The sequence below is a fragment of the Kogia breviceps genome, chromosome 5 (assembly GCF_026419965.1).
Source record: "Kogia breviceps isolate mKogBre1 chromosome 5, mKogBre1 haplotype 1, whole genome shotgun sequence".
Lineage (NCBI taxonomy): Eukaryota > Metazoa > Chordata > Mammalia > Artiodactyla > Physeteridae > Kogia > Kogia breviceps.
This window is the reverse complement of record NC_081314.1, coordinates 28,939,267-28,967,245: the sequence shown is the minus strand read 5'-3', so window position 1 is coordinate 28,967,245 and position 27,979 is coordinate 28,939,267. Positions and strand designations below refer to the sequence as shown.

The window sequence follows — 27,979 nt, the reverse complement described above, 5'->3', positions numbered from 1 at the left end:
CTTTCACCTCCATGGTTAAGTTTATTCCTAGGTATTTTATTCTTTTTGATGTGATTTTAAACAGGATTGTTTTCTTGTTTTCTCTTTCTGATAGTTCATTATTAGTGTATAGAAAAGCAACAGATTTCTGTATATTAATCTTGTATCATGCAACTTTGTTGAATTCATTTATTAGTTCTAATGGTTTTTTGGTGGAGACTTTAGAGTTTACCATATATAATATATTGTCATCTACAAACTGTGACAATTTTACTTCTTACCTTACAATTTGCCTTTTATTTCTTTTTCTTGTCTGATTACTGTCACTAGGATTTCCAATACTATGTTAAATACAAGTGACAATAGTGGGTATCCTTGTCTTGTTCCTGAATTTAGAGTAAAACCTTTCAGCTTTTCATCATTGCATATGATGTTAGCTGTGGGTTTGTCATAAATGACCTTTATTATGTTTCCTGCATATCCACATTTTTTGCTTTGTTTTGTTTTGTTTGCTTTTAATTTATTTTTATAAATTGAAGTATAGTTGATTTACAGTGTTGTGTTATTTTCAGGTGTAGATCAAGGTGATTCACATGTGTGTGTGTATGTTGTATACATATATATAGATTTTTTCAGATTCTTTTCCCATATAGGTTATTACAAAATATTGAGGATAGTTCCCTGTGCTATAAAGTTTTTATCATGAGTGTACGCTGAATTTCGTCAAATGTTTTTTCTGCATCTATTGAGGTGATCATGTGATTTTTGTCCTTCCTTTTGTTAATGTGGTGTATCACACTGATTGATTTGTGAATATTGAGCCATGTTGCATCCCTGGCATAAATCCCACTTGATCATGGTGTATGATCCTTTTTATATATTGGTGAATTAGGTTTGCTACTATTTTGTTGTGGATTTTTGCATGTATATTCATCAGAGATATTGGCCTGTAATTTTCTTTTTTTTTTTTTTTTTTTTTTTTTGTAGTGTCGTTTTCTGGCTTTGATATCAGGGTAATTTTGGCCTCCTGGAATGAATTTGGGAATGTTCCCTCCTCTTCGATTTTTTGGAATAGTTTGAGAAGGATAGGTATTAGCACTTTGTTGTATGTTTGGTAGAGTTCCCCCACAAACCTGATCAGTTATGGACATTTGTTTGCTGGGAGCTTTTTGATTACTAATTCAGTTTTATTACTAGTGACCACTCTGTTCAGACTGTATATTTTTTCCTGATTCAGTCTTGGAAGATAGTATGTTTCTAGAAATTTATCCATTTCTTCTAGGTTGTCTAATTTGTTGACATGTAACTTTTTTTTTTCCTTTAATTTTTATTGGAGTATAGTTGATTTACAGTGTTGTGTTACTTTCTTCTGTATAGCAAAGTGAATCAGTTATACATACATATATCAACTCTTTTTTTAGATTCTTTTTCCATATAGGTTATTACAGAGTATTGAGTAGAGTTCCCTGTGTGATATAGTAGGTCTTTATTAGTTATCTATTTTATATATAGTACTATGTATGACATGTAACTATTGATTGTAGTATCTCACGATGTTTTGTATCTCTGTGATATCAGTTGTAATTTCTCTGTTTTCATTTCTACCCCTTCCTGTTCTACCAGAACATTTATGAAATACTTTTCCTTATGTTTTAACAAAGTGTGTTGATTGGACTTTTTTAAAAAGTCAAAATGGAGATCCTGGTGGCAGAGCAGGTAATGATTAGTAAATTCCAGGATTGTAAACTCAAAAGGAAAGAAATGTCCATTTAACTAATCTTCACACATCCTGATACACTATTGCCATGAACTCTAGAAGAGGTTTTGGCAGTATTTTAGGGCTAAAGTATATTATATAGCATCCATTGCATAGACAAATATATTTATGCTTTTGTCTGCAATTCCAGTTTTATATTTAGCAATTAAGAATCTTGATATTGATCAAAAATTCTAAGAATTTGAAACTAGGTTCTTGGTGGAGGATTGGAGGTCCATAGATTTCAAACAGCTCATGAAATGTAAAATCCTGTTCAATAACTATGAATGTACTGATAAAGGAAAAGTCTGGTACATTAATGACCAATTCTTAATGCTTTATAAGAAGGGAGAGAACATAGGAATATCTCAAACAAGATGGTTAGTTCTCATGTATTAGAAATGCCCAAGGTGAAGTAACAGGAACTGGATTTACCTACCAATTGAAATAACCAAAATAAATAAATAAATAAATAAATATATATATATATATATATATATATATATATATATATATATATATATGTATATGAAATAAAACAATTGTCAGGACACTGGACTTCAGGAAATAAAATGATCCCTGAGGGATGAGAAACCAATGAGGTGAACCCTATGATTTCTCCTGCTTACTGTCAAGAGAGAGTTTCTAGGCCATGGTCCAGGAAGGGGAATTCAGGTGGAACCCACTGCACGCCTTGAGATGAGGAAACAGAGCTGAGAGTCCAGGGAGACCAAGGTGGTAAGAGTTCACAGGACAGAACACCAGAGAGGAGAGAGCTGTGCAGAGAGAGAAACCCAGAGCTCTGCAGAGGATGCCTCTTCATCATTCATCAGAGTGCTGATAGCACGAGCATTGAGGAAATGACCCAAGCATGGGGGAACATTCTTCTGAAAGGATTAGAGGATAATGCCCATTGCCCACAGGGCCAGGGATAGTGCCTATTACCACCAGCGAGACTGGAAAAACTCATAATTCATAGAGTACTGGGAAGAAAATTCAGGAAGGTCTTGCTTCAGCAGTGGGGAATAAATAGGCTTAAATTAAGTACCACTGTGGACATACCTAACAAATCATAACAGCAAGACCCAAAAAGATCAAACCATTTTCATGTAACTTGACTGCTTCCCAAAACAAATCATATGGATATTTATAAGAATATAAAACTATCCCGTATCCAACAAGGCAAATTTCATAATGTCTGGCATAAAAAGCAGAAAGAACCCATCATCAACAGCACAATCACTCAAAACCAAATCATAACTGACAAAGATGTTAGAATTAACAAAGAAATTAAAACAGTTATTGTAACTATACTCCATATGTTAAAAAGTTAAGTAGAGACATGGAAAATGTAAAAAATAAATAAATAAATAGAATTTGTAGAGATGAAAGCTGCAGTGCCTAGGGTGAACAATACACTGGATAGGATTAATGGGAAATTCGATTTGATAAAAGAAAAGACTAGTGACCTTGAAGATGTAGCCATAGAAATTATCCAAAATAAAACTCAAGGAGAATAAAGACTTAAAAAAAAAAAAGACCCTCATTGGGTTTCAATACCTCTCTCAATAACTGACAAAATAATAGACAGAAAATCAGCAGCAATATCATAGACCTGAACAACAGTATCAGTTAATTTGACCTAATTGATATTAATAGAACACTGCACACAAAATAGCAAATACACATTCTTTTCAAGTACATGTGAAACATTTACCAAGATAGACCATACTGTAGACCTTAAAACAATTCTCAAAATTTGAAAGGTTTCAAATCATTCCAAGTATATTCTCTGACCAAAACAGAATTAAGTTGAAATCAATAGTAAGAAGATATTTGAAAAATCCCCAAGTATTTGGAAACTAAATAAATCACTTCTAAATAATCCATGGTCAAAGAAAAAAGCAAAGGGGAAATTAGCAAGTATTTTGAAATGAATGAAAATAAAATCACAATATACTAGAATTTGTAAGATTCCACTAAAGCAGTACTTATGATGTCATTCATAGCATTAAATGCCTATACTGATAAAGAAGAAAGGTTTCAAATCAATGACCTCAACTTTCATCTTAAGAAATTAGAAAAAGAAGAACAAGTTAAACCTAAGGTAAGGAGAAGAAAGGAAGTAATAAAATTAAAACAGAACTCAATGAAATAGAAGAGAGAAAATCAATAAAACCAAAAGTGGTTTTTTGATAAGATCAATTAAATTGATAAACCCATAGTCAAACTCACCAGTAAAAAAGAAAAAACACAAATTACCAATATCAGGAATGAGAGAGGAGAAATATTCTACAGATATTAAAAGGGGAATCAGGGAATATTATAAGCAGTTTTTGCTTATAAGTTAGACATTTTAGGTGAACTAGGCTAATTAGTTGCAATGCACGAATTACCAAACCTCACTCAAGGAGAAGTAACCTAAATATTCCTAAGCTTATTACAGAAATTGAATTTGTAGTTCAAAACTTTCCATAAAGAAAACTCCAAGCCCAGATGACTTCACTGGTGACTTCAACAAAACATTTAAGGAAGAAATAATACCAATTCTACATAAACTCTTCCAGAATATTAAATAGGAAGGAGTGCTTCCAAACTCATTCTTTGAGGCCAAAACCAGACAAATACATTACAAGAAAAGGAACCTACAGACCAACATTTCTCGTGAACATAGATGCAAAAATTCTAAACAAAATGTTAGCAAATCAAATCCAACAATATTAGCTTGATGTGGCAATCATTATACAAGGTATACTTATATCAAAACATTGTATACTTTATTATTAATTTTTTTCATTCAATTTTTAAAAAATTTTATTGACATATAGTTGATTCACAATGTATTAGCTTCAGGTGTACAGCAAAGTAATTCAATTATACACACATATATATGTATATCTATATATTCTTTTAAAAATCCTTTTCTAGTAGAGGTTATTACAAGATATTGAGTATAACTCCCTGTGCTCTACAGTAGGCCTTGTTGGTTATCTATTTTACATATAGTAGTGTGTATATGTTAATCCCAAACTCCTAATTTATCCCTCTCCCCTCCCTTTCCCCTTTGGTAACCATAAGTTTCTTTTCTGTGTCTGGGAGTCTCTTTCTGTTTTTGTAAATAAGTTCATTTGTAACATTTTTTTAGATTCCACATATAAGCAATATCATATGATGTTTGTCTTTCTCTGTCTGACTTACTTCACTAAGTATGATCATCTCTAGATCCATCCATGTTGCTGCAAGTGGCATTATTTTATTCTTTTTTTATGGCTAAGTACTGTTTATTGTGTATATATACCACATCTTCTTTATCCATTCATCTGTCAATGGACACTTAGGTTGCTGGCATGTCTTGGTTATTGTAAATAGTGCTGCTATGAACATTGGGGTGCATGTATCCTTTTGAATTATAGTTTTCTCCATATATATGCCCAGGAGTAGGATCACTGGATCATATGGTAGTTCTATGTTTAGTTTTTAAAAGAACCTCCATACTGTTCTCCATAATGGCTGCACCCATTTGCATTCCCACTGACAATGTAGGAGGGTTCCTTTTTCTCCACACCCTCTCTAGCATTTCTTATTTGTATACTTTTTGATGAATGTTGTACACTTTAAATATATACAAATTTTATTTGTCAGAAAAAAACCCTACAATAGATAAAAAAAGATAATGTGGAGTTGACCCCAGGAATGCAGAGATCATTGAGCATTCAGAAGTCATCTGATAGTATTTGCCTTGTTAATAACATTATCCATGGTGTTGTTTTACTGCATTCTATTTCAATATTAAACTTTTGTGGCATTTATACAGGTTAATCAATTCATTTGTGAGGGTGGTTGCTGTGAGGATTAAATAAAGTAATAGATGCAAAACATGAATAATGGGCCCATCACAATTGGACAGTAATGTTTTTGCCAGTTAGGAATCTACTTCTTGCTTGATTAGGTTCACAAACATACTTTTTTCATAGAAAAAAAAAGAACATTGACCACGTCCTCCTGTCTTTCTGAGCTGGCATTTCCTGTTGTGACCTCACCAACCAGCCATTGTCCCCATGATTGTAGACATGGTTTCATGACCCTTTAGAGCAGAGCCACTTGAAGTGCTGGCCTCCAACAAGACAGGAAGGTAGCATCAGAGTGTAACTGGGGCACTGTTTCCTTCCTTGAGAAGGTCTTGATAAAAAAATAAATAAATAAAATAAAATCAGATGAAATAATTTGTGTGCTTAGTGATGTAGTTGACTTATATCATGGTGCAAGTTTCTTATCTTGTCATGGGCCAATAAGCTGTTTGCAGACTGGTACTTTGAGTACCAAGGTCTTAGAGTATGTCATGTATTACACAGAATTTAGATTCTAAAGTCAGTATTTATACTTCTTCTCATGACATCATACTATGATGTATATTTTAAGCATGTATATAAAGATGTCATCAATAAATGTGACTTTGACATATTTACTTTTCTCCTGGGGTCATTACATATAATGAAATCTCATGCAGTATGTACTCCAAATTTTGTAACCATGTGGCATGCACTAAAAATCGCTGTATGTTTTTCACCTTATATACGAAAATAGCTGAAGGATCCATCAATCCTTTGACAAAGATCAGAGATGGGGTAGCAAATAAGTTTCCTCACATGTGAGAATACCTGTCAAGTGGTAATGGCTCTCCACACACTGTGTAGAGATGTACTTAGAGAATGCATCTGGGAACAAGTACTGATATTGATTAGTAACATATGCCATGGGTGTGGGAATGAAGTATGATGACACTTCATGCTGTGTATTGCCATTCTTGGCTAGGAGTTTCAAGGTTTTCCTTCTACTAAAAACAGTGACTTGAGTTATTCTGTTGCAGGACAAGAAAGCCATGGCAGAAAAGAAGAACCAGGTCTTACTTATGAACTTAGAGATGCCTCTCTTCAAGAATATTACATGGATGTGGCTTTTCTCATAGATGCTTCCCAAAGAATAGGAAATGATGAGTTTAAGGAAGTGAAAGCTTTTATAACCTCAGTGCTTGATTACTTTCACTTGGCTCCAGATCCACTGGCCTCCACCTTGGGAGACAGAGTGGCAGTCCTGACCTACTCTCCTCCGGGCTATATGCCCAACACTGAAGAAAGCCCCATCTACCTAGAATTTGATTTGGTTACTTATAACAGTATACACCAAATGAAACATCATCTCCAAGACTCCCTTCAACAGCTCAATGGAGATGTTTTTATTGGCCATGCCCTACAGTGGACAATTGACAATGTCTTTGTAGGAACCCCCAACCTGAGGAAAAACAAAGTTATCTTTGTTATATCTGCTGGTGAAACCAACCCTTTAGACAGGGGAGTCTTAAGAAATGTATCTCTGAGAGCCAAGTGTCAGGGCTACTCCATATTTGTGTTTTCCTTTGGTCCTCTACACAATGACAAGGAATTAGAAGAATTAGCCAGCCACCCACTGGATCATCACTTAGTCCAGCTTGGCCGAACCCACAAGCCAGATTTGAACTATATCATCAAATTTGTCAAGCCATTTGTTCATTCAATCAGACGTAAGTCATTAAAGTTTTTCTTTTCTGTTGCTTTTGCAATAGATACCTCTTTGTACAATCCACCAATTGACTTAGTAACATGATTCTCACTTCAGTCAAGAGTGGTGGAATCTAGGTGTGAGTAGGAGGCAATGAGAAAACCACAGAGAAAATTCCAGGTCCTAGTGACCTTGAGCTCTGCTGTCCCACTCTCAGGGTCTTTGCCAGAAAGTGAAAAGTGTCTTTTAACCCGAATCTGTGTTTACTATGTGCCAAGTTTTTTAAAGGATTGTATCATTTAATCCTCAGGACAGCCCTCTAAGGAAAGTAGTAATATCCCCATTTTACAAGTGAGAAAACTGAGGTTCACAGACATTAAATCAACTGCTCAAAAGCTGACAGTTAATAGTTGGCGAATTCTAGACTCAATCCTATGCATTCTGACCCCAGAGCTGTGCTCTTATCCATTAAACTATACATCAATTACTAAGGCTTTAATAAAGTATTACAGTGGTATCACTGTAATAAATAATACCCCACTGCCACCACCCTCCACCCACTCCAAGGACTTCTGTTTCATCTTGTCACTGTAAATCAACTTTGCTTCTGACTTGAATTCTTAACAGCCATGGGGACAAATCTCTTCTAGAGCCTCCGTCTCAGACAGCTGGCTCAGGCACAGCCAGGCAAGGGGTTTAAGGGAGTCTTTTCACAGTAGGCATTTGAGAGAGGCTGCCCAGTCTCTGTCCATGTGCTGTAATTCCAGACATGATTATAGTAGCAAACCTAAGAGCTTGTAGCATCAAGCAAGTCCGGTCCTATGCCGGGAATTAGGAGTGTGACAGAGGCCACCCTGAATGATTGTCTGTAGCTCCTGCAAGTTTAACGGGGAATCAGAGAGATGCAGATTTTCTGACACTCATAAAGCCCAGGGCTCATGGAACCCTCAGCATCTTGGCACTCAGGATTTATATTTAGTGGCAAGCTTGTCACTTGCAAAAAAAAAAAAATGATGCCTTCTTCCAACCTCAAGATAAATAGGGCAGACAATTTCAATAGTTAATACTGTCTTCTAGAAATATCTTCCTTTTAGAGTGAGAGAACCAGATGTTATAAGGGATTAAGAGATATCCTTGAATTATATTGCAAGCCTGTGACACACAGAGCATGAGAATTTTTTACTCAATCACTGTTATATCTCACTGACTTTGCCAACAAGGTATTGCAAAATCAGAAGATGAATATTTTGCTGAGTCCCTTATAAAATTAACTTGCTCTTGGAAACACCTCCAACCACAGGAAAAGATGAACTGACTTTGGGTGATAGAATGTGGAAGGGTAAAATTTAGACTAACCACCCACTCTCTCTCCAGGTGCCATCAACAAATATCCCCCTGCAGATATGAGAACCAAATGTGTTAACATCACCTCTCCTAACCCAGAGAATGGTGGCACAGAAAACATTGTATTGTGAGTTGACAAATTCACAATTTGGGTAATACTACCACTGGAAACAGTCCTTAAGAAAATAATTTGAAAGAAATGGCATTTTAGTTTTCAGGATGCAAGTTTGGTTGTGGGGTGTATGGGTGTGTGTTGGGGGGGTTAAATGTTCCTGATTTGTGACAACACCACAGATCTGGTGTTAATAGTACATAGAATATGATCCATATTTGAAAGAACCATGTTTCCAATTTTGTAGCTTTTATGAAAAAGGAGACCCCTATTAATGCTTTATTAGTAACTATATAATATCATTCAAATATTGGGTACTGTTAAAACAGAAAACATATAATATCAAAGGTTAGATGTAATAGTTTTAGAGCAGAAGAAAAAGATGAAAAAGAAAAACTCACAAAGCAGCGACAAAAACGTTTGCTGTTTCAAAAACAGAACCCATATGGAGACTGGCAGGAAGAATTCGTTTAAGTTTGATTTCGCAAAGTCCAACCCTAAGTACTCCGTAAAAATTCAGTGATGAAAATAATGGTTTGGAGCCCTAAACCGTGGGCACAAATGTCTAATTTCCCTTTGAGATTAAAAAGTTGCCCCTCAGTCAAATTTCATCCACAAACTGCATTTGGACTATTCCAATAACATGCATAAAATTGATTCCTGTTACATTGTCTGTATCTACACTGAATCCTGAAAGGGAATTGGTAAACATATTTTTCATCATTTTTCTCTGTCACTTCAGCCTTCTTCCTGAGGTATATGAAATACAGATGGAGAACAGTGAGGCTTTGGGTGAATTAGATTCCCAGCAGCAGCATTTCTTTGAAATGCAGAGTAACTAACAGTTCTGGGACCACCACTGATTTGATCCAGAGGTTATACCTGCTCTTTTCAACTAGGGAACTGATGATGAAAGACAAGGAAGAGGCACATTCGGAAGAAATTACAGCTCCAGCAAATGTCAGACAAGATGAAAAATGTAACCTGAGTGCATTAGAGTTGACAACTCTGAAATACCCTTGTTTGTTTGGATTTTCCCTGGTAGAAGATGAGCAATGAGAACTCATGGAGACAAATGGAGATTGTAGAATAGAGGGGCTTATCAACTAGGGCTACAAGGGTCCCCAAAACAAGGGGGCAAGGGAGATAAAACTCTTGGAAGGCAAAAAGAGGAGCCACTGGCCTTGACAAAACCAGAGCTAGATATAAATGCCTGGGGTGGGTCAAGGAATAGAAACGTAAGAGGGAGAAGTGTAAGGACCACAGGTTCTGAGGGAGCAGGAGGAACCCTCCATTCTGGTGGAGATGGGATAGGAGAGGAACTGAGCGACAGGCCTCCAGATTTGAAGACTCAGGGTCTGCTTTCTCCCTTGATGACCAGGGCTTTCCTTGTCTGAGATGTAGGCTCCTGGCCGAGCCCCAGCACAGTGGAACCTGGAGAGGACAAGGCTGCTGTGGTTCTGAGATCTCTGTGTGCTTGTTAGGCTGCATGGGGAAGTGGCTGTGGACATATAGCTAAAGAGAAAATAGGAGATGGAGAAGAGGCAGGCATAGTCAGTTCAAGGTCAGCTGTTCACAGTCTCTGCTATGTATCAAAATCATGGGAGAAGTTATTTTAAAATAAATATTCCTGGGTGTCTACTAACACTGAAAATGTGCATATCCTATGACCCAACAATTTTACCCCAATGTATATATCCCAATGTATATAACAGAAGAATATATATTCGCTAAGGGTCAGGTACTAGAATGTTCATAACAGAACTATTTGTAGTGGCCTTAAAGTGGGAACAAAAATGCCCAACTGCTCATATGATAAATGTTGGCATAATTATGCAATAAAACACTATATATGTATGCAGTATGTATGTAAAATACTATATATGTATGTATACTTCATATATATACACATATATACAATGTATCTTATGTTATATATGGTATATACTATATTAATATAATAATCCTTTTGATTCTACTAAGCTTATCATTTTCATCCAAAAACTACCTTGAAATATTTAACAGAACTGATTCAATCAGGATTTATAGTAGTGTTTTCCAAACTTGTATGCACACTAGAATCACCTGTGCAGCTTCTAAAAAATATGGATGCCTGTGTCTCAACCCCAGAGAATGTGATTTAATTGATGTGGAGTCTGGGGTGGACTGTGGAATTGTCAGCAAATATCCAGCTGATTATAATGTATAGACACATTTGAGAAATGCAGATTTATAAGGTTCCTTCCTGTGCTTACACTGTTAATTATATTCCCTGCTATGGACTAGATTGTGTGCCCCAAATTCATATGTTGAAGCCCTAACACCCCCCCCCCCCGCCCCATGTGGCTGTATTAGAGGTAGGGGATTAAGGCTAAGTGAAGTCATAAGGGTGGAGGCCTGGTCTGATGGAAGTGGTGTAATTATAAGAGGAAGAGACACTAGGACTCTCCACCATATGAGAACACAAAAAGGAGGTGGCTGTCTGTGAGCCAGGGAGAGAGCTCTCACCATGAACCAAACTGGCTGGTTCCCTGATCTCAGATTTCCAAGCCTCCAGAACTGTGAGAAAATAAATTATTGCTGTTCAAGCCACCCAGTCTATGGTATATGTTATGGCAATCTGAGCTAAGACATCCTCTCTTCCACCCACCCACTCTGCCTCTGATTTACCCCAAGTCCTTCCTCTCAGTGTTGGGAAAGCACATTGAATCAGGAGTTGCTAGACCAGGGACATGTCCAAGTAAAGCATTAAAGCTCTCTAAGCTTCAGTTTCTCCATCTACATAGGAAGGATATTAATTCCTGTCTCCTGCTTTTGGAGGGGAACAAATGAGGTCATGTTTATGAGATTGCCGTATAAACATGGAGCTCTGTGCCTGGATGAACTACATCAGTACCTGCCACTTTCCCTTACTCAATGCAACTTTTCCTTACTCCCTTCCTCCCTTCCACCCCCCCACTTGATTTCTCACTTGTGTCCCTTCCTCTACAATTTCCTCCTATCAGAGTTGTCCTTTAGAATAGATACGTTGGCAACAAATTCTCTTAGTTTTCCTTTATCTGGAAATGTATTTATTTTGTCTTCACTCTGGACAGCTATTTTTGTTGGGTATAAAATTCTGTGTTCAGAGTTCTTTTCACTCAGCACTTTAAAGAAAAAATGGTGTTCTACTGTTATTTGGCTTCCATGGCTTCTGATGAGAAATCTACAGTCATTTCAATAATTGTTCCTTTCTTTTGTAACATGTACTTTTTCTCTAGCTGCTTCCAGATTGTTTCTTTATCTTTTGTTTTCAGCAGTTTGATTATATGTCTGAGTGGGGTTTTCTTTGAGCTTTTAAAATCTGTAATATTATGTCTTTTACCAATTTGGGAAGTTTTGGCCATTACTTCCTCAATTTTTTTTTTCTGAATGAATCTCTTTCTACTTTCCTTCTAGAATCCCAATGAAACAAATGCTGGACCCTTTTGATTTTGTTCGTCAAGTCTCCAAAGCTCTGTTCATTGTTTCCATTTTCCTTTCTCTCTTCAGATCATGTAATTAATCTACCCTGAAATTCACTGACTCTTTCCTCTGTCATCTTCACTCTGCTACTGAGCTCATCCAGGGAATTTTTAAAATTTCAGATACTGTATTTTTTACCTCTAAAACTTCTTTTTCATTCTTTTTTGTATTCTTTATGTCACTGCTGAGAATATCCTTCTGTTCAAGTTTCCCTTTGTCTCATGGATCACAGTTATAATAGCTGCTTTAATGTCTTTGTCTGATCATTGCAACATCTGAGTCAATTAGAAAGTTGGCATCCATTGTCTTATCCTTTGAATACTATTCACAGCTACTTGTTCTCTGTTATGTTACATAATTTTGGATTGTATCTTAAAAAAATTGTTTTAGGTTGAAGCATCTTGGTTTTTAAAACATACATATAGTTTTTATTGAAGTATAGTTGATTTACAATGTGTTAATTTCAGGTGTACATCACAATGATTCAGTTATATATACATATATGCATATATGTATATATATATTATCTTTCAGATTTTTTCCCTTATAGGTTATTACAAAATATTGAGTATAGTTCCCTGTGCTATACAGTAGATCCTTGTTGATTATCTATTTTATGTATAGTAGTGTGTATATGTTAATCCCAAACTCCTAATTTATCACTCCCTGTCCCTCTCCCCTTTGGTAACCATAAGTTTGTTGTCTATGTCTGTGGGTCTGTTTCTGTTTTGTAAGTAAGTTCACTTGAATTTTTTTTAAGATTCAACATATAAGTGATATCATATGATATTTGTCTTTCTTGGTCTGGCTTACTTCACTTAGTATAATAATCTTTATGTCCATCCATTTGCTCCAAATGACATTATTTCATTCTTTTTATGGCTGAGTAATATTCCATTGTATATATATTCCACATCTTCTTCAAATATTACATTTTGTAGACTCTAAATCTATTATAATTCTCTGTAGAACTTTAATTTTTTCAGCAGACAATCAGTGTGCTAGGTTCAGAATGTCAATGTCTCACTTTTTGTGGGCAATGGTTCCAATCTCAGTTTAGTGTCCAAAGCCTTTGCTATCCTGTTTTTGAGTCTTTCACATCCATGTAAAGCTTAGGGGAGAATCTGGGATTTATGTAGTTCTCATCATTAAAATTAGGGAATGCCTTTCTCCAGCTCTCTTCTCTGAGGCTACCCCCACATGCTGACCAACAGGTCCTCTTTTCTTGGTTACTCTGCCCCCAAAGATAGGGGACAGAGTAATTTCTCTTTAATTTTAGCTACCTAGCCTTCTCCTCAGCTCCAAACTGGAGCCCACCTTTAGTGCAAAACCATGAGAGAAAAGAAGAAAAAAATGGAGATTTCTTCTATGATCTTTGACACACAGGGGGCCCTTTTCCTAGTTCTTCTGGCCAGAAATATGGGGGTTTCAAGTTTAAGCCACCTGCTCCATGGCCACCATGGAGCTCTAGGACTGGGGCTCTGCACAAGGCCAAAAAAGAAAATGGGAAACTCATGCCCCTTTACAATATCTGTTTCTATTTACTTTACAGAGTTCTTAAGTAGTTGCTTTTGATGTTTTGTCAAGTTTTCAGTTGCAATCAGTGGAAGAGAGAGACAGCATGGGCTCACTCCATCCTGAAGCCAAAGTAAGCTTAGTCCTTCTTGACCAGACCATATATTTCATCATATTTATATTTATTTTTCCTTTTCTTACATCTTATCTTCTCTCTCCTCTTTGTCTATATTTTTCATATTTCCTCCTTCCTCATCTCTCGTTTTCCATAATTTTGCTGATTTTATTATATTCTATATGCTATCTATATCTACAATTATACCCATATCTAATATATATAGAATATATAATACATAACATACAATATACATTGTATATATGTATATGTATGCATACATTATATATAATATATACATTTTATAGATATATAAAATAATATATATGATATATACTATATTGTTATATATGGTATATACTATAATTATTATCAAGTGAACATTACCAATACCTTTCTTGTTTATTATCATTTCTCATAATTTTCTCCTTCAAAAGGTTTCTCCATTTTTCTATTTAATTATATATCATACATATAGAAGTGGATGATATCTTTAATCATTTCCCTCAGAGAGTTCTAGCTGACAGCTTGATTTGGTGACTTGGACAGCCCTGCTCCTTGAAGTCAGTCTGAGTCTTTTCAGAAAACCTCAGTTTGGCTCTCTTCTTAGAATTATGGGAGGTTAGAATTTGAAAATTGGAATGGCTTTAGAAATCTCTGAGTTGTACTGTATCTTTTCACAGATAAGGAAATGGAAGCTGCAGACATCTGAAGTGTTTTCTCAAAGAACATTCACAGCACCTAATCCAATACTGTTTGTCACAATATTTCATACTCTATAATTATGTTTATAGAACACAAGTTCACCTTAAAGCTTGAAAAGGAGATAATAAAACCTACCTTTGCATTGTTGAAAGGTTGGAAATGCTACATATGAAGCTCAGAATATGCTGTGTTGGGCACATAACCAACAAGGCTTATCCCTCTATGAATTATCTGTCTGGTAATATGTTTGACAATTAAAAATAAAAATCCATTGTGAAGAATAATCAGCCTTTGCACTGCTTTGCTTTGCTTTTGTTTTCCCAAAGAGAGGGCTTTTCTTTTCACCTGCCCATTTTTCTGATGTTTTCACTTTTATCCACCTACTTAATGTACACATTTTCTGTTTGCTCATTATAATGTATACTTGAAAGATTTTAATGTACATTTTTTAAAGTGTAACTGTGTTTGTTTTTCCATTATGCGAACCCAGGGCTTGTTTCTTAGCCTTTATTTTTCCAACATCAAGTGCAGTGTTTCTCAAAGTGTGGTCCCTGGACCAGGAAAATCAACATCACCTAAGAACTCATCAGAAATGCAGATTCGTGGATTCCACCAGAGACCTACTGAGTCAGAAGCTTGGGATGGGGCCCTCTAGATGATTTTGATGTGGGCTAGAGTTTGCCATCCACTGACTTAGTGTACAGATATTGAGCCTAAATTACTCTTATTAATAGGGGGGTCCTGTCACTAGATACTAAAAGTTTTTGGGAAAAATCATTTTTCTGTAAAACACTAATAAATAGGTGTCCTTTTTGCAGGACTTCTCAGTGACTTTAATAGACTCATGTTCATTGTGATTCTGAGAGAAGAGCTAATATTCAAACCAATTTGACCACAGCATTTTGTATCAGGGAGCATCTTACTGGGGTCATGTTTTATAGAAATCACTTTGGAAAACTAGTTGAAAGAGTGAATCCAGAGGTCAGACATGGATCTGAATCTTATTTCTGCAATTACTGGTCATTTGATCTTGGGCATATCGTTTTGCCTCTTGAGCTTCCATTTCTCCACCTGGGGTAATTGTAGAGCCTACATCATAGGCTAATGTGAGCAGTAAATGAATGTAAAGTGCTTCAAACAGCAGTTTGCATAGAGTAAAAGCTTAATAAATGTTAGCTATTGTTTAAGATGATGAGGATGATGATGATGTTGATGACCATGATGGAGAGAAGGCCAAACTGAGAATGAGGAGATCCAGAGCTAGTTTCGGTTCTGTCACTAACTAGCTTTGTGATCATGAAAAGGCACTGGATTGCCCTGATCCTCAACTTTATTGTTTAAGGAAGCACTTGGGCAACATTAGTGTTTTTTATACTTGGGGACAATGGGAGACCTGCAAAGACTTTCAAGTGCATGGATTTCTAAAAACTAGTACTAAAGGACTCTATCTATCTGAGAATGTTTTTGTCTGATAAATAATGGAGGTCTCTCCTGCATCCCCTTTTACAAGTGCTCCTCACATCACACACACAGAAAAATGGCATATTTCTCAGTCATTCTAAATCTTATGGTGCTTTGCCCAGATGTAAGACCCTGTTAGGGAAACACAGAATGGGGGCGCATGTTGTCAAACAAAGTGTCATTTTAAATATTGGCTCTGTAGACCTCCTTTAAGCCAGGTAAGAATTCAGGTCTTTTCCATTCTGTACATGTTTCTGTTACAGAAGAATTGTGTTGCTAGAGCTTTGTTATTTGAACTCATGCTTGGATATTCTGAACCCAGATATGTTATAGAGTGGGCATGATTGGAGTTATGATAAATTTCACTTAGTAATCTGGCCTGTTCCATTTCCCAACTCTTGTCAAAGGATACATCTCTCCTGAGTAAGAATTCTGTGAAAACAAAGCAAAGAGAGCACCAAAGAGAAATATCAATGGAGAGCAAGCGTGGTTTCATCAGACCAAAAAAATCATAGCAAGAGCCTTAATCATTTAAGTATCTCAGAATGAAATCTCAGGATGTCATAACAGAGACCCTTAGTAACATACTTATTTCAATTGGAAGAAGAAATCAGTCTTTCTACAGCAGAAATTGGTTTTACAGTAAGGACTAGTTGATTGGTTTTACAGTAAAGACTAGTTCTGCCAATTAGGATATATGGGGATATGTCCTACAAACTGAATGAGCTAAATTGCAGATTCAAAATTCTGAAAAATATATATACAAAACAAATTATAAGAAATATTATTTTATCAAAGAATATAATAATAGTACATGCATCCACTGTGCTTATTTATTATGTAACTGGAGGTTTGTACTTCTTAATCCCCTTTTATCCCTTCCAGCTACAACCTGTTTGTTCTCTGTATCTATGAGTCTATTTTCACTTTGTTTTGTTTGTTTGTATTGATTTTTAGATTCCACATATAAGTGAGATTATGTGGTATTCATCTTTGTCTGACTCATTTTACTTTGCATCATACTCTCTAGATCCATCCATGTTGTCACAAATGGCAAGATTTCATTTTTATGGCTGAATAATATTCCATATATATACCAAATCTTTATCCATTCATCCATCGGGTTTCTTCCATATCTAGGCTATTGTAAATAGTGGTGCATTGAACACTAAAATGTATATATCTTTTTGAATTAGTGTTTTGTTTTCTTTGAGTAAATAGCAAGAAATGAAATTGCTGAGTTTTATGGCAGTTCCATTTTTAATTTTTTTAGGGACATCCCTACTGTTTTCCACAGTGGTTACAATTTACAATTCCACTGAAAGAGCACACCGTTTCCCTTTTCTCCACATCCTCACCAAAGCTTGTTATTTATTGACTTTTTGATGATAGCCAGTTTGACAGGTATGAAGAGGTATAGCATTGTGGTTTTGATTTGCATTTCACTGAAGAGCATTTTTTCATGTGTTTGATGGTTATCTGTATGTCTTTGGAAAAATGTCTACATGGGTCCTCTGCCCATTTTTTCATTGAGTTGTTTGGTTTTTTGATGTTGAGCTGTATAACTTCTTTGGACATTTTGGATATTAACCCCTTATTGGATATACCCTTTGCAAATATCTTTTCCCATTCAGTAGGTTGCCTTTTTGTTTTGTTGATAGATTCCTTAACTGTGCAAAAGGTTTTTTAGTTTCATGAAATCCCATTTGTTTATTTTTGCTTTTGTTTCTCTTGCTAAAGAGCCAATCCTTAAGAAAAGCATACTGCCTATGTTTTCTTCTAGGAGTTGTATGTATCTTAGAGTTAAGTGTTTAATCCATTTGAGCTTATTTTTTTATGGTGTGAGAGAGCAGTTCAGTTTGATTCTTTTGCATGCAGCTATATAGTTTTCCAACACAATGTATTGAAGAGGCTGTCTTTTCTCCATTGTGTATTCTCATCTCCTTCATTGTAGATCAATTGACCACATAGTTGTAGGTTTATTCCTGGGTTCTCTATTCTGTTCCATTGATCTATATGTCTGTTTTCTGCAAGTACCATACTATTTTTATTACTGTAGCTCTGTAAGATAGTTTGAAATCAACGAGTATGGTACCTCCAGCTTTGTTCTTCTTTCTCAAGATTGTTTTGGCTATTCAAGGTCATTTGGGTTTCCATACAAATTTTAGAATTATTTGTTTTCATTCTGTGGAAAGTGCCATTGGTATTTTGATAGAGGTTGCATTGGATCTTTAGATTGCTTTATGGAATTTAGTCATTTAATAATTCCTTTAATAATTTAATTTAATAATCCCTTTAATCTATAAGCATGGTATATCTTTCCACCTATTTGTGTCATCTTCAATTTCTTTCATCAATGTCTTATAGTTTACTGAGTACAAGACTTTTACCTCACTGCTTAAGTTCATTCCTAGTTTTTTTTTTTTTGATGCAATTGTAAATGGGATAGTTTTCTTAATTTCTCTTTCTGATAGTTTGCTAGTGTATAGAAATGCAACAGATTTCTGTATATTAATTTTGTATCCTGCAACTTTACTGAATTTATTTATTGGTCCCAGTAGTTGTTTGTGTGTGTGTGTGTGTTTTGTGTGGTTTCTTAAGGGTTTCTATATATCATATCATGTCATCTGCAAGTGGCTACAGTTTTACTTTTTCATTTCCAATTTGGATGCCTTTTATTTATTTTTCTTATCTGATTGCTATGACTAGGTTTTCCATTACTATGTTGAATAGAAGTGGCAAGAGTGTGCATCCTTGTGTTTTTCCTGATCTTAGAGGAAAAGTTCTCAGTTTTTGACTGTTGAATATGATGTTGGCTGTAGGTTTATCATATATTTCTTTTATTATGTTGATTATGATGTTGGCTGTAGGTTTATCATATATTTATTTTATTATGTTGATATATGTTCTCTTTCTGGAGAGTTTTTATCATAAATGGATGTCAAATTTTGTCAGAAGCCTTTTCTGCATCTCTTGAGATGATCATACGATTTTTATTCTTCAGTTGTTAATCTGTTGTATCACATTAATTGATTCACGGATGTTGAACCATCTTTGCATCCCAGGGATCAATTCCACTTTATCATGGTGTATGATCCTTTTTATGCTTTTCTGAATTTGGTTCGCTAGTATTTTGTTGAGGATTTTTGCATCTGTGTTATCAGTGATGTTGGTCTGTAATATCTTTTCTGTGTCATCTTTGTCTGTCTGGTTTTGGTATTCAGGTTATGCTGGTCTCATAGTTGTGAAAAATCTTTTCTTCTAGTCTTCATGTCGTTTTCACAGATAGTTGCTCTATAAATAGTTGTAATATTGGTGTACCCAGTGGGTAGGTGAGCTCAGGGTCTTCCTACTCCACCATCTTGGCCACACCTCTCTTATCTATTTTATAACTGAAGGTTTGTACCATTTAATCTCCTTCACCTATTTCTCCCACCCTGCCCCAAGAACCACTAGTTTGTTCTCTGTATCTATGATTCTGTTTCTGTTTTATTATGTTTGTTCATTTGTTTGTTTATTTTTAGATTCCACATATAAGTGAAATCATATGGTATATTTAAATGAATAATGGTGGTATCAGATCACTGTGATGTTTAGATTCCATTGGGTAAATTAAAAGAGGAGAAATGTGGAAGTTTTATTTTTAAATGTCAGTTTTTACAATATGTTACAAATTATATCCTTTCCAACAATTAAAAAAAATAGATGTACACTTTAAAATATGCAAGGCAAGAGTATTTTCCTTTGAGGTGGGTATGTAAGCAAAAGTGTATGAAGATAAGTAAGTGAGATTGTCTTTCAGATCCTGTTTTGAGCCGGGTTCCCCAGAGCCAACTCTGAGACGTGGATTCACATGAATGTGACTTATGGAGATGGCATTCACTCAGGGGAGAATCAGAAGGAAAGGGAGGCAGCAAGACAGGGAAGGGGTAGAAGCAAACAAGGGTGTCATCTCATGAAACTGCCACAGAGGGCAGCTTTAGCTCCCTCCTTCCAGTCACTCAGGCATGTGAGTTGTGCTGCAGAGTCGTCCTCACCAAAGGCTTTCTTATTCCTTCATAGATCATTGATTGGTCAAGCGCTGCCTTGAACTCCCAGATATGCTCTATGTGGTTAAAGCCACTCTAGTAGCTGGGCATCAGCCCTCCAAAGAATAATATGTGCTGATGTTGGAAGCCAAAGCTCACACGGGGGTGATCAGGGAGAAGTGAGGAAGAGAGGAGGGGAAGGAATGTTGTCCTGGAAATTAATGCTAAAAAAAAAATCAGAAGGATTATGGGCATAGTCTTTCTAGCTCTGCACATTCCTTCTAGCTCTGAATCAGTGATACCAGCCACTAAATATGCTAAGCATCAAATTTCAGGTAATCAGTGTACCAGTATTTTCCCAGGAAGAAGTATATCTACAGTTCTACTTACATGTTGTTCATTTATATCTGTTATCACATCACTCTTTTATTATAACTATTGAAAATGAAAAAACTATGCATGTTTTTTTCTTATGTGACATAAAAAGGAGTAGTCTCTAAAGGGAACATTTTAAACAAATCCAGTGACATTAAGAGCAACACATATTTTTGTTTTGCAGATGGTGAGGACACAAGATAATCATAGGAGAAAAGAACATAGGTCCATTGGCATGAGTAATTCTATATGGTTCTAACGAGGAAGTATAAATCATATATTAGAGATGGAATGTTAAATGGCAGGAATTTTTCATGAAAACAGTTGGCTAATAACATGATAAATCTGTTCTGTTTCGAATCTGCGGGAAAAACTTCTCTGAGTGAAGACATCAATGAGCAAACCAAGAAACTAGGAATGATTTCATTTCTCCTGAGAATTGGGACAACTGACCTTGAAGAATTAACTGAATCCTTTCTTTGACTACTCTGCATGAGGCATCAATTGTGATGAAGTACCTGCCTAAAGGATATTTTTGCCATAATTTTTTATCACATCTATATCTCAAGTTGGACTCGAGTAAAAAGAATTTAGAATTAGAATTTCCTAAGAATGTCTTCTATCTATTTAGAGAAATAGAAACCCATCATTATAGGCAATGCTTGCTCTTACCAGGACATTTACAAAACAATGGAATTTGTAAGAAAGAAAAAAGTGAGATGAGGCTAATTTTATAAACTGTTATCTTGTGCTGTGATCATCTGTTTTATGTTTTAGCATGCTTTGCACTGTGTGTACTTGACTTTTGCTTCAAACAAAACAAAACATTATGGAAAAGCATGAATACTCTATCTGGCCAGAACTGTTCTTGGGAATTACAATGTTAGCAAGAGACAAGTTCTAAAATAAAGGCAAGTCTGATGTGGGCACTTGTTCTATTCATTTTTACTTAACTGTAGTCCAGCTCAGACCCATTAGAACAGCAATACAGGAGTAAACACATTTGGAAAAAATACATAAAATGTAAAATAAGCCAATAATGAGTTGGTTTTAAAAATTATTCAGTTTGGTTAAGGCAACAAGTAATTACCAAGTCAATGAATATGTGTTGTATATTTTAAAAGTGACTATGTTAAGGGGGTAATACTAAAGGCTTTTTCTATAATTCTCCTTAACATTACTCTTATGTTTGAATATTTTTTAAATAATCCAATCAACTAATTCTAGGTTGTCAAAAATTTTACGGTAGCCATTTACTGCTCTCTGGGAAGTTCTAAAGCAAACTCTACTCATTTAATAAAGTTTGTTTTACCCTATGAGTACATCAGATCCCTAAATCTGAAAGTAATATGGGTTATCAAGAATGTGAGACCAACTCTGGAGAACAGTGTAGAGGTTCCTTAAAAAACTAAAAATAGAGGTACCATATGATCCAGTAATCCCACTCTTGGCATATATCTGGAGAAAACCATAATTCAAAAAGACACATGCACCCCAATGTTCATAGCAGCACTGTTTACAATAACCAGGGCATTAAATCAACTTAAATGTCCATCAACAGATAAATGGTTAAAGGAGATGTGATATATAAATACAATGGAATACTACTCACTTATATGTAGAATCTTAAAAAAATGATACACATGAACTTACATACAAAACAGAAACAGACCCACAAACATAGAAAACAAACTTATGGTTGCCAAAGGGGAAACGGAGAGGGAGGGATAAATTAGGAGTTTGGGATTAACAGATACACACTACTGTATATAGAATAGTTAACAAACAAGAACCTACTATATGGAACAGGAAACTGTACTCAATATTTTATCGTTACCTATAAAGGAAAAGAATATGAAAGAGTATAGATACATATATGTACATATATACATGTATGTATAACTGAATTATTCTGCTATACAACTGAAACTAACACAACATTGTAAATCAACTATCCTTTAATTTAAAAAACATAGAACAAGGCCAGAGAAACTCACACTCTGCAGATGGGAGTGTGAATTGTCCTGCCTCTGAACAGCATCCTTAGCCATGTCTAGTTAGGTCGATATTGCACATGTCCTACAATCCAGTAACCCCACACTAGATCTACATGCCTACAGAAGCTCTCACACAGGTACACAAGGAACCAAATACAAACACGTTCACTGCAGCACTGTGTACTTTAGTGAAGATTTGCAACCAATAAACATGGACAAATCTCAAATACAGTAGTGAGCCAAAAAGAGTTGCAGAAGGATACATTATGACATCATTCATACAACATTCTAAAATCTGAGAAGCAATACCACCCATTGTTCATGAGTACCCAGAACTGGAGTTAGAGCATATGTGGGAATGATAAACACCAAATTCAAGACAGTGGTTATCTCTCAGTGGGGAGGGGTAAAGCTGAGGTTCAATTGTCATTATAATGTTTTAGTTTTTAAGCTGGGTGGTGGAAAGTGAGTGTTCCTTATATTATTTTTTATACATTTTTGGATATCTGACATATTTCATGATTTAAAAAGTGTATACCAAGTCATGGAAATAAATGTAGAATTCAAGGCAAACCTTATGCTACATCTAGAACCATGATAAGATTGTGAGGAATTAATACATATATATATAGTCTATATATCTTATATAGAGGATATATACTTATATATATTCTAGCAACCTTGACTTAATGCAAACTCCTCAGGGGCAAGGATAGTTTTTATATAAAATACAACACACCTTTAACACCACGCATCAGGGAAAGTTGTCTCCTTCATTGGTTTGCCACAGAATTTGAATCAATGTATAAAATTAGTTTTTGTTACCATTGAGTATACATTCAATTTTGATGTGAATTTTATATCTGAGTGGTCACAATTTGATGCATATAAGAGGTAAGAAGGGTGATATTAAATGACATTGTTTCATGGGAGGAACAATTACACTGGGAACTTTTAAATAGATGTGTTATATGTTTTGGACATTCAAGTCAAAAATACAATACTTGGATGTGTGCGGTTTGCACAAAAAAAGTTGAGAACAAACAGCACAGAATGACCACAGGATGATAAAAATACCATGCATGAATTCAGAGTAAGGCTGCTAAGTAGAGCCAGTAATTGCTTTGGAAATCAAAGAAGGAAAAATATCACTTGAAATTTAAATACTGGAGAAACTTCAAAGAAGAAATAGAATTCACACCAGGTCCCTCCTTCCAGTTCTTTAAGATAACAGTACAAACTCCTTCCATGCCTTAAAAGATCCTGCTAAATCTTACCTTTGCTCACTTTTCCAGCCTAATCTTTCTCCACTGCAAGGAACCGCTTCCCCTCCCTACCTCCTATTCATCCTCTGGTTGGCTCTCACCTGCTTGGGAACACCTTCCATAAATTCCTGAAGCTGGGCAGGGTAACCCACCCCAACACCCACCATTTTTTCTCCCAGTCCAGAATCGCTCCCTCTGAGTCCTCACCAGGGAAGGTTATACTGACTCCACCCATTCACTTGTCTATGTCCACAAGGGACACTGAAGTGAGCATCCCTATTGTTCAGCACTGTATCCCCAACACCCAGGATGGTGCCTGGCACTTAAAAGGCACCCAATAAAGATTGAATGAATGAACAAACTCATCTTGAAAGAGAAATGTGGTTTAGTTTGATGGGTGGGTGGGGTGATTGTCATGAACAATGACAAGGAAATAAAAGCCAAAAGAAAACAAAAGTGTGTGTGTTTGTGCACTGAAGTGAATGGGGAAATTGGGAGTATGTGAACAGAGTTTGTAAGGGAGCCAATATGGCTGGATTAGAAATCTGGAGACTAGTGGAAGCTGAAGCCATGGCAAATGTAGTGAATTGCAGAAAAGAGTTTTTTTTAAAGCTTAAAAAAAAAACCCAGCAAGCTTCTTTAAAAATTTAGTTTGAACCACTCCCCAGTAGCCAACCTATTTGAATTTGGAGTGTTCTATAAGCAAAATTACATGTCCTCAGAAAGGAGCCATGGCACACGCGTTAAGCCCACATTTTCCCAGGCTTCTGTGCAGAAAAGACCTCTAGCTGAGCCACTGCAGGCTTCCATGTCATGGATCATGCATTGCTGAATAGCTGGTCAGAATTACAGATGACTACGAATCCTGTGATATTTCTGGAAAACTTCATATGACATTTTAAATCTGATTCCTAACTCTTTTATCTGAGTGTGAACAGTGGGGTTGAGAATTTGAATAGTCATAGTTGAAAATGTGTGCAGCCCCTGTGGGACTCCCTCAATTGGAACCTTTTTCCATCTCTGACCCAGAACTTTGGGATGTCCTCTTAAATTTCTCCTCCAGCCCCCCATCATCCACCTTGACCATGCTTGCACCTCTCCCTTCATATGCTAGGATCTTAATATGTGCTCCATAACTATTTTTCATCGTGCAGGAAGGAATGAATGAATAAGCTGTTTTGCTGAGCCTGGCTAATTTCCTACTGGCCTCCCTCTCTTTTCCCTGGATTCTGCTTCCCAAACTGAATTTGGATTCTGTGTTGAGAAAAAGTCTAATAAGGGTTAGAAGCTGTCCTCTACACAAATGCTGCTGAGAAGGAAGCTCTCGCCTCCCGTGATGAGTACAACAGCTGTGTGGGGGCCTGGGTCACAAGATGACTGTTTGCAATCTCTTACAGAAGTGTATCTAAGATTCCAGGTTGATGGATATTATAAGAATAGATGAGTAAACAGTGTAAGTCATCTTTTTTTTAAATTGAAGTATAGTTGATTTACAATGTTGTATTAGTTTTAGGTGTACAGCAAAGTGATTCAGTTATACATATATATATATATTCTTTTTCAGATTATTTTCCCATATAGGTTATTACAAAATATTGAGTACAGCTCCCCATGCTATACTGTAGGTCTTTGTTGTTTATCTATTTTTTATATATAGTAGTGTGTTTATGTTAATCCCAAACTCCCTAATTTATCCCTCTCCCCACCATAAATTCTTTTAGTTACTAGCACTCCTGCAAAGTAAAACAGCTGTTCCTAGTACAATATAAATTGATCTACAAGTGCCCTGTGTTTCATGGTGTTGGAGGACCACAATCCAAAATACTATAAGTGTAGTTGATGGCCCAAAAACCAGCATCATCAGCATAACCTGGGAGCTTGTTGAAAATGCAGAATTCCTAGGTTTGGCCCCGAAACAATTGGATCCGAATCTACATTTTAAACAACATATCCAGGTGATTCCTGGGCACATCTACTTCTGTGAAGTGCTGGCCTAGAATTCACTTGCTTGAAGCTCTGCAAATGAGTAGATGCATTTTGCTAATTTTTCAGTTCATCTTGTTGATATCAGATTTTGGAGATCTACCATGTAACATGCATTTTGCCAGAAATAGGGAATGTAAATGTAAATAAAGGTGATCTTTTGAGCTCATGGTCTAGCTGGAAAGACTGAGTCAAAAAGAGATCCCTTCAATTTCATGTAGTAGTGCTAAGGTGAAGGTGTGCAGAAAGAACTGTGGGAATATGGAGGACTCCTTACTCCAGACTAGGGACCCAGAGAAGTTTTCTTCAAGAAGCTGTCTGTTGATCTGGAAGAAAATGAATACAACTTAGCCAGGCAAAAATCAAGTAAGTAATCCAACAGAAAATAAATTGTCTCTCCCAGCTCTTTGTCCTTAAAATAGGTTTTTGTCTAAACCATAAACCCCATTGTGTTCCTGGGGAAGGAGGGTTGACTATATGGATTCCATGTTGCTAACTGGGTTTAGGGGTGATGGAGATGAAGATGGAGAGGTGAATACAGGCCAGCCACAGAGAACCATGTGGACCATGATTAGATTCTGTTCTGGGGGAATCAGAGGAGGGATGGGGCTGGACTTTTATTATGGATGGTCCTGGCTGCTGAGGGAAAAGGAAATTGGAGGGGAGAAGAACTAGGCATAGCATAATCAGGTAAATATCCAAGCAAGAGTGGACAGTGCTGCTCAGGTTGGAAATGAGTGGGCATGGAAGAAAAATATCTAAAAGGTAAGATGGGCAGGACATGATAATTGTCTAGTTGTAACAGAGAACAAGAGAGAGAGGGCTGGGTATCAAAAACAGTGGTTCTCAGACTTGACTGTGCAGAAGAATCTCCAGAAGGTGCCACTCCCATCCCAGGGTTTTTGATTCAATAAGTCTGGGGCGAGGCCTGAGAATGTGCATTTCTAACAAGTTTTCAGCCCATACTGATGCTGCTTGTCCCAGGGTCACACTTTCAGAACCACTGCTCAAGCACAGCTCAATGTTCTTGCCTTTGCTCATTGGGAACACCAGCAGAGTTTTTTAAACTACGGATGCCTGAACCTCACCCCCAGGGATTCTGATTAAGTTGGTACAGGGTGCAGCCTGGACACTGGGCATTTTTAAAGCTCCAAGTGATTCGATTGTGCAGCTGAATACCAACTAAATACGACTTAATCATATTTGGAACACAGACAACGGAGCCATTTTTGTGCTTCTTAACTTTATTAAAATTATTTCCTAATATTCTTATTTTCCTGTAAAATCAGGTAAGTAATCCAGCAAAAAGTAATCATCTCTCCTGGCTCTTTGTTCTTAAGATAGGTTTTTGTTTAAACCATACACCCTATTGTGTGCATGGAGAAGGAGGGTTGACTATATGAATTCTGTATTGAAATGCTTCATTATGTGTGTCCTCATTTGTGTGGCAATATATAGTTGATCCATTTGGAAGATCAATATGATATATGATGATTACTATCTAAAAGGGCATATACTGAAAAGACCAAATAGATACTATTTCCAACCTAAGACAAGAGGAAGAGGGAAAAGAAAAGAAAAAAATGACACATTTGTTGAGTTCTTACTGTGTACCAGATGCTGTAATCAGTGTTTTATATACATTATTTCATTTAATGCTGACAAAAAAAGGAAAAGTAAGACATCATTATCCCCATTGTATAAATGAGGGATCCAGGACTCAGAAAGAAAAGGTCACACAGTCAAAGGTAAAGAGGGATATAGATCTGGATCTGCCTAGTTCTTCCAAAGACCATATTCTTTTCATGCATTCTCATGGGGAGAGGAATTAGCTATAAGGTACAGAGAAAAATAGTCACCATGAGACATCAGGTGCTTGAATTCTAGCCCTAACTCTACCCCTAACTAGTTGTGTCACCTTGAGTGAATCACTGCATCCCTTGGCTTTGACTTCCTCATCAATAAAATGGGGATAAAAATTGTACCTAGTTCCATCGACAGATGGAGCTCTATTGACAGATGAATGAATAAAGAAATGAGGTGTGCATATGTATATATATATATATATATATATATATATACACACACACACACACACACACACACACACACACACACACCACATACACACACACAGTGGAATATTACTCAGCCATAAAAAGAATAAAATAATGACATTTACAGCAACATGGATGAACCTAGAGATTATCATAATACTAAGTGAAGTAAATCAGAGAAAGACAAATAATATACCACTATTTGTGGAATCAAAAAAATTATACAAATGAACTTATTTACAAAACAG

At 36.1% G+C, this 27,979-nt stretch overlaps 1 protein-coding gene and 1 long non-coding RNA gene across 2 annotated transcripts in view; both read left to right on the top strand.

Annotated features, from left to right (window-relative positions):
- The window catches only part of COL6A5 (collagen type VI alpha 5 chain), a 148,029-nt gene extending 139,284 nt beyond the window's left edge, over positions 1-8,745 (top strand). Inside the window, exons 38-39 of the mRNA XM_067033807.1 lie at positions 6,603-7,292; positions 8,645-8,745. Coding sequence (XP_066889908.1) covers positions 6,603-7,292; positions 8,645-8,745 — 791 coding nt within the window. The remainder of the gene's footprint in view (positions 1-6,602; positions 7,293-8,644) is intronic.
- A 5,049-nt stretch (positions 8,746-13,794) lies between these two features.
- On the top strand, positions 13,795-21,358 carry LOC136794231 (uncharacterized). Its single transcript, XR_010840638.1, has 2 exons — positions 13,795-13,878; positions 20,614-21,358. It is a non-coding gene; the product is annotated as an uncharacterized lncRNA (long non-coding RNA).
- The last annotated feature ends 6,621 nt before the right edge of the window (positions 21,359-27,979 follow it).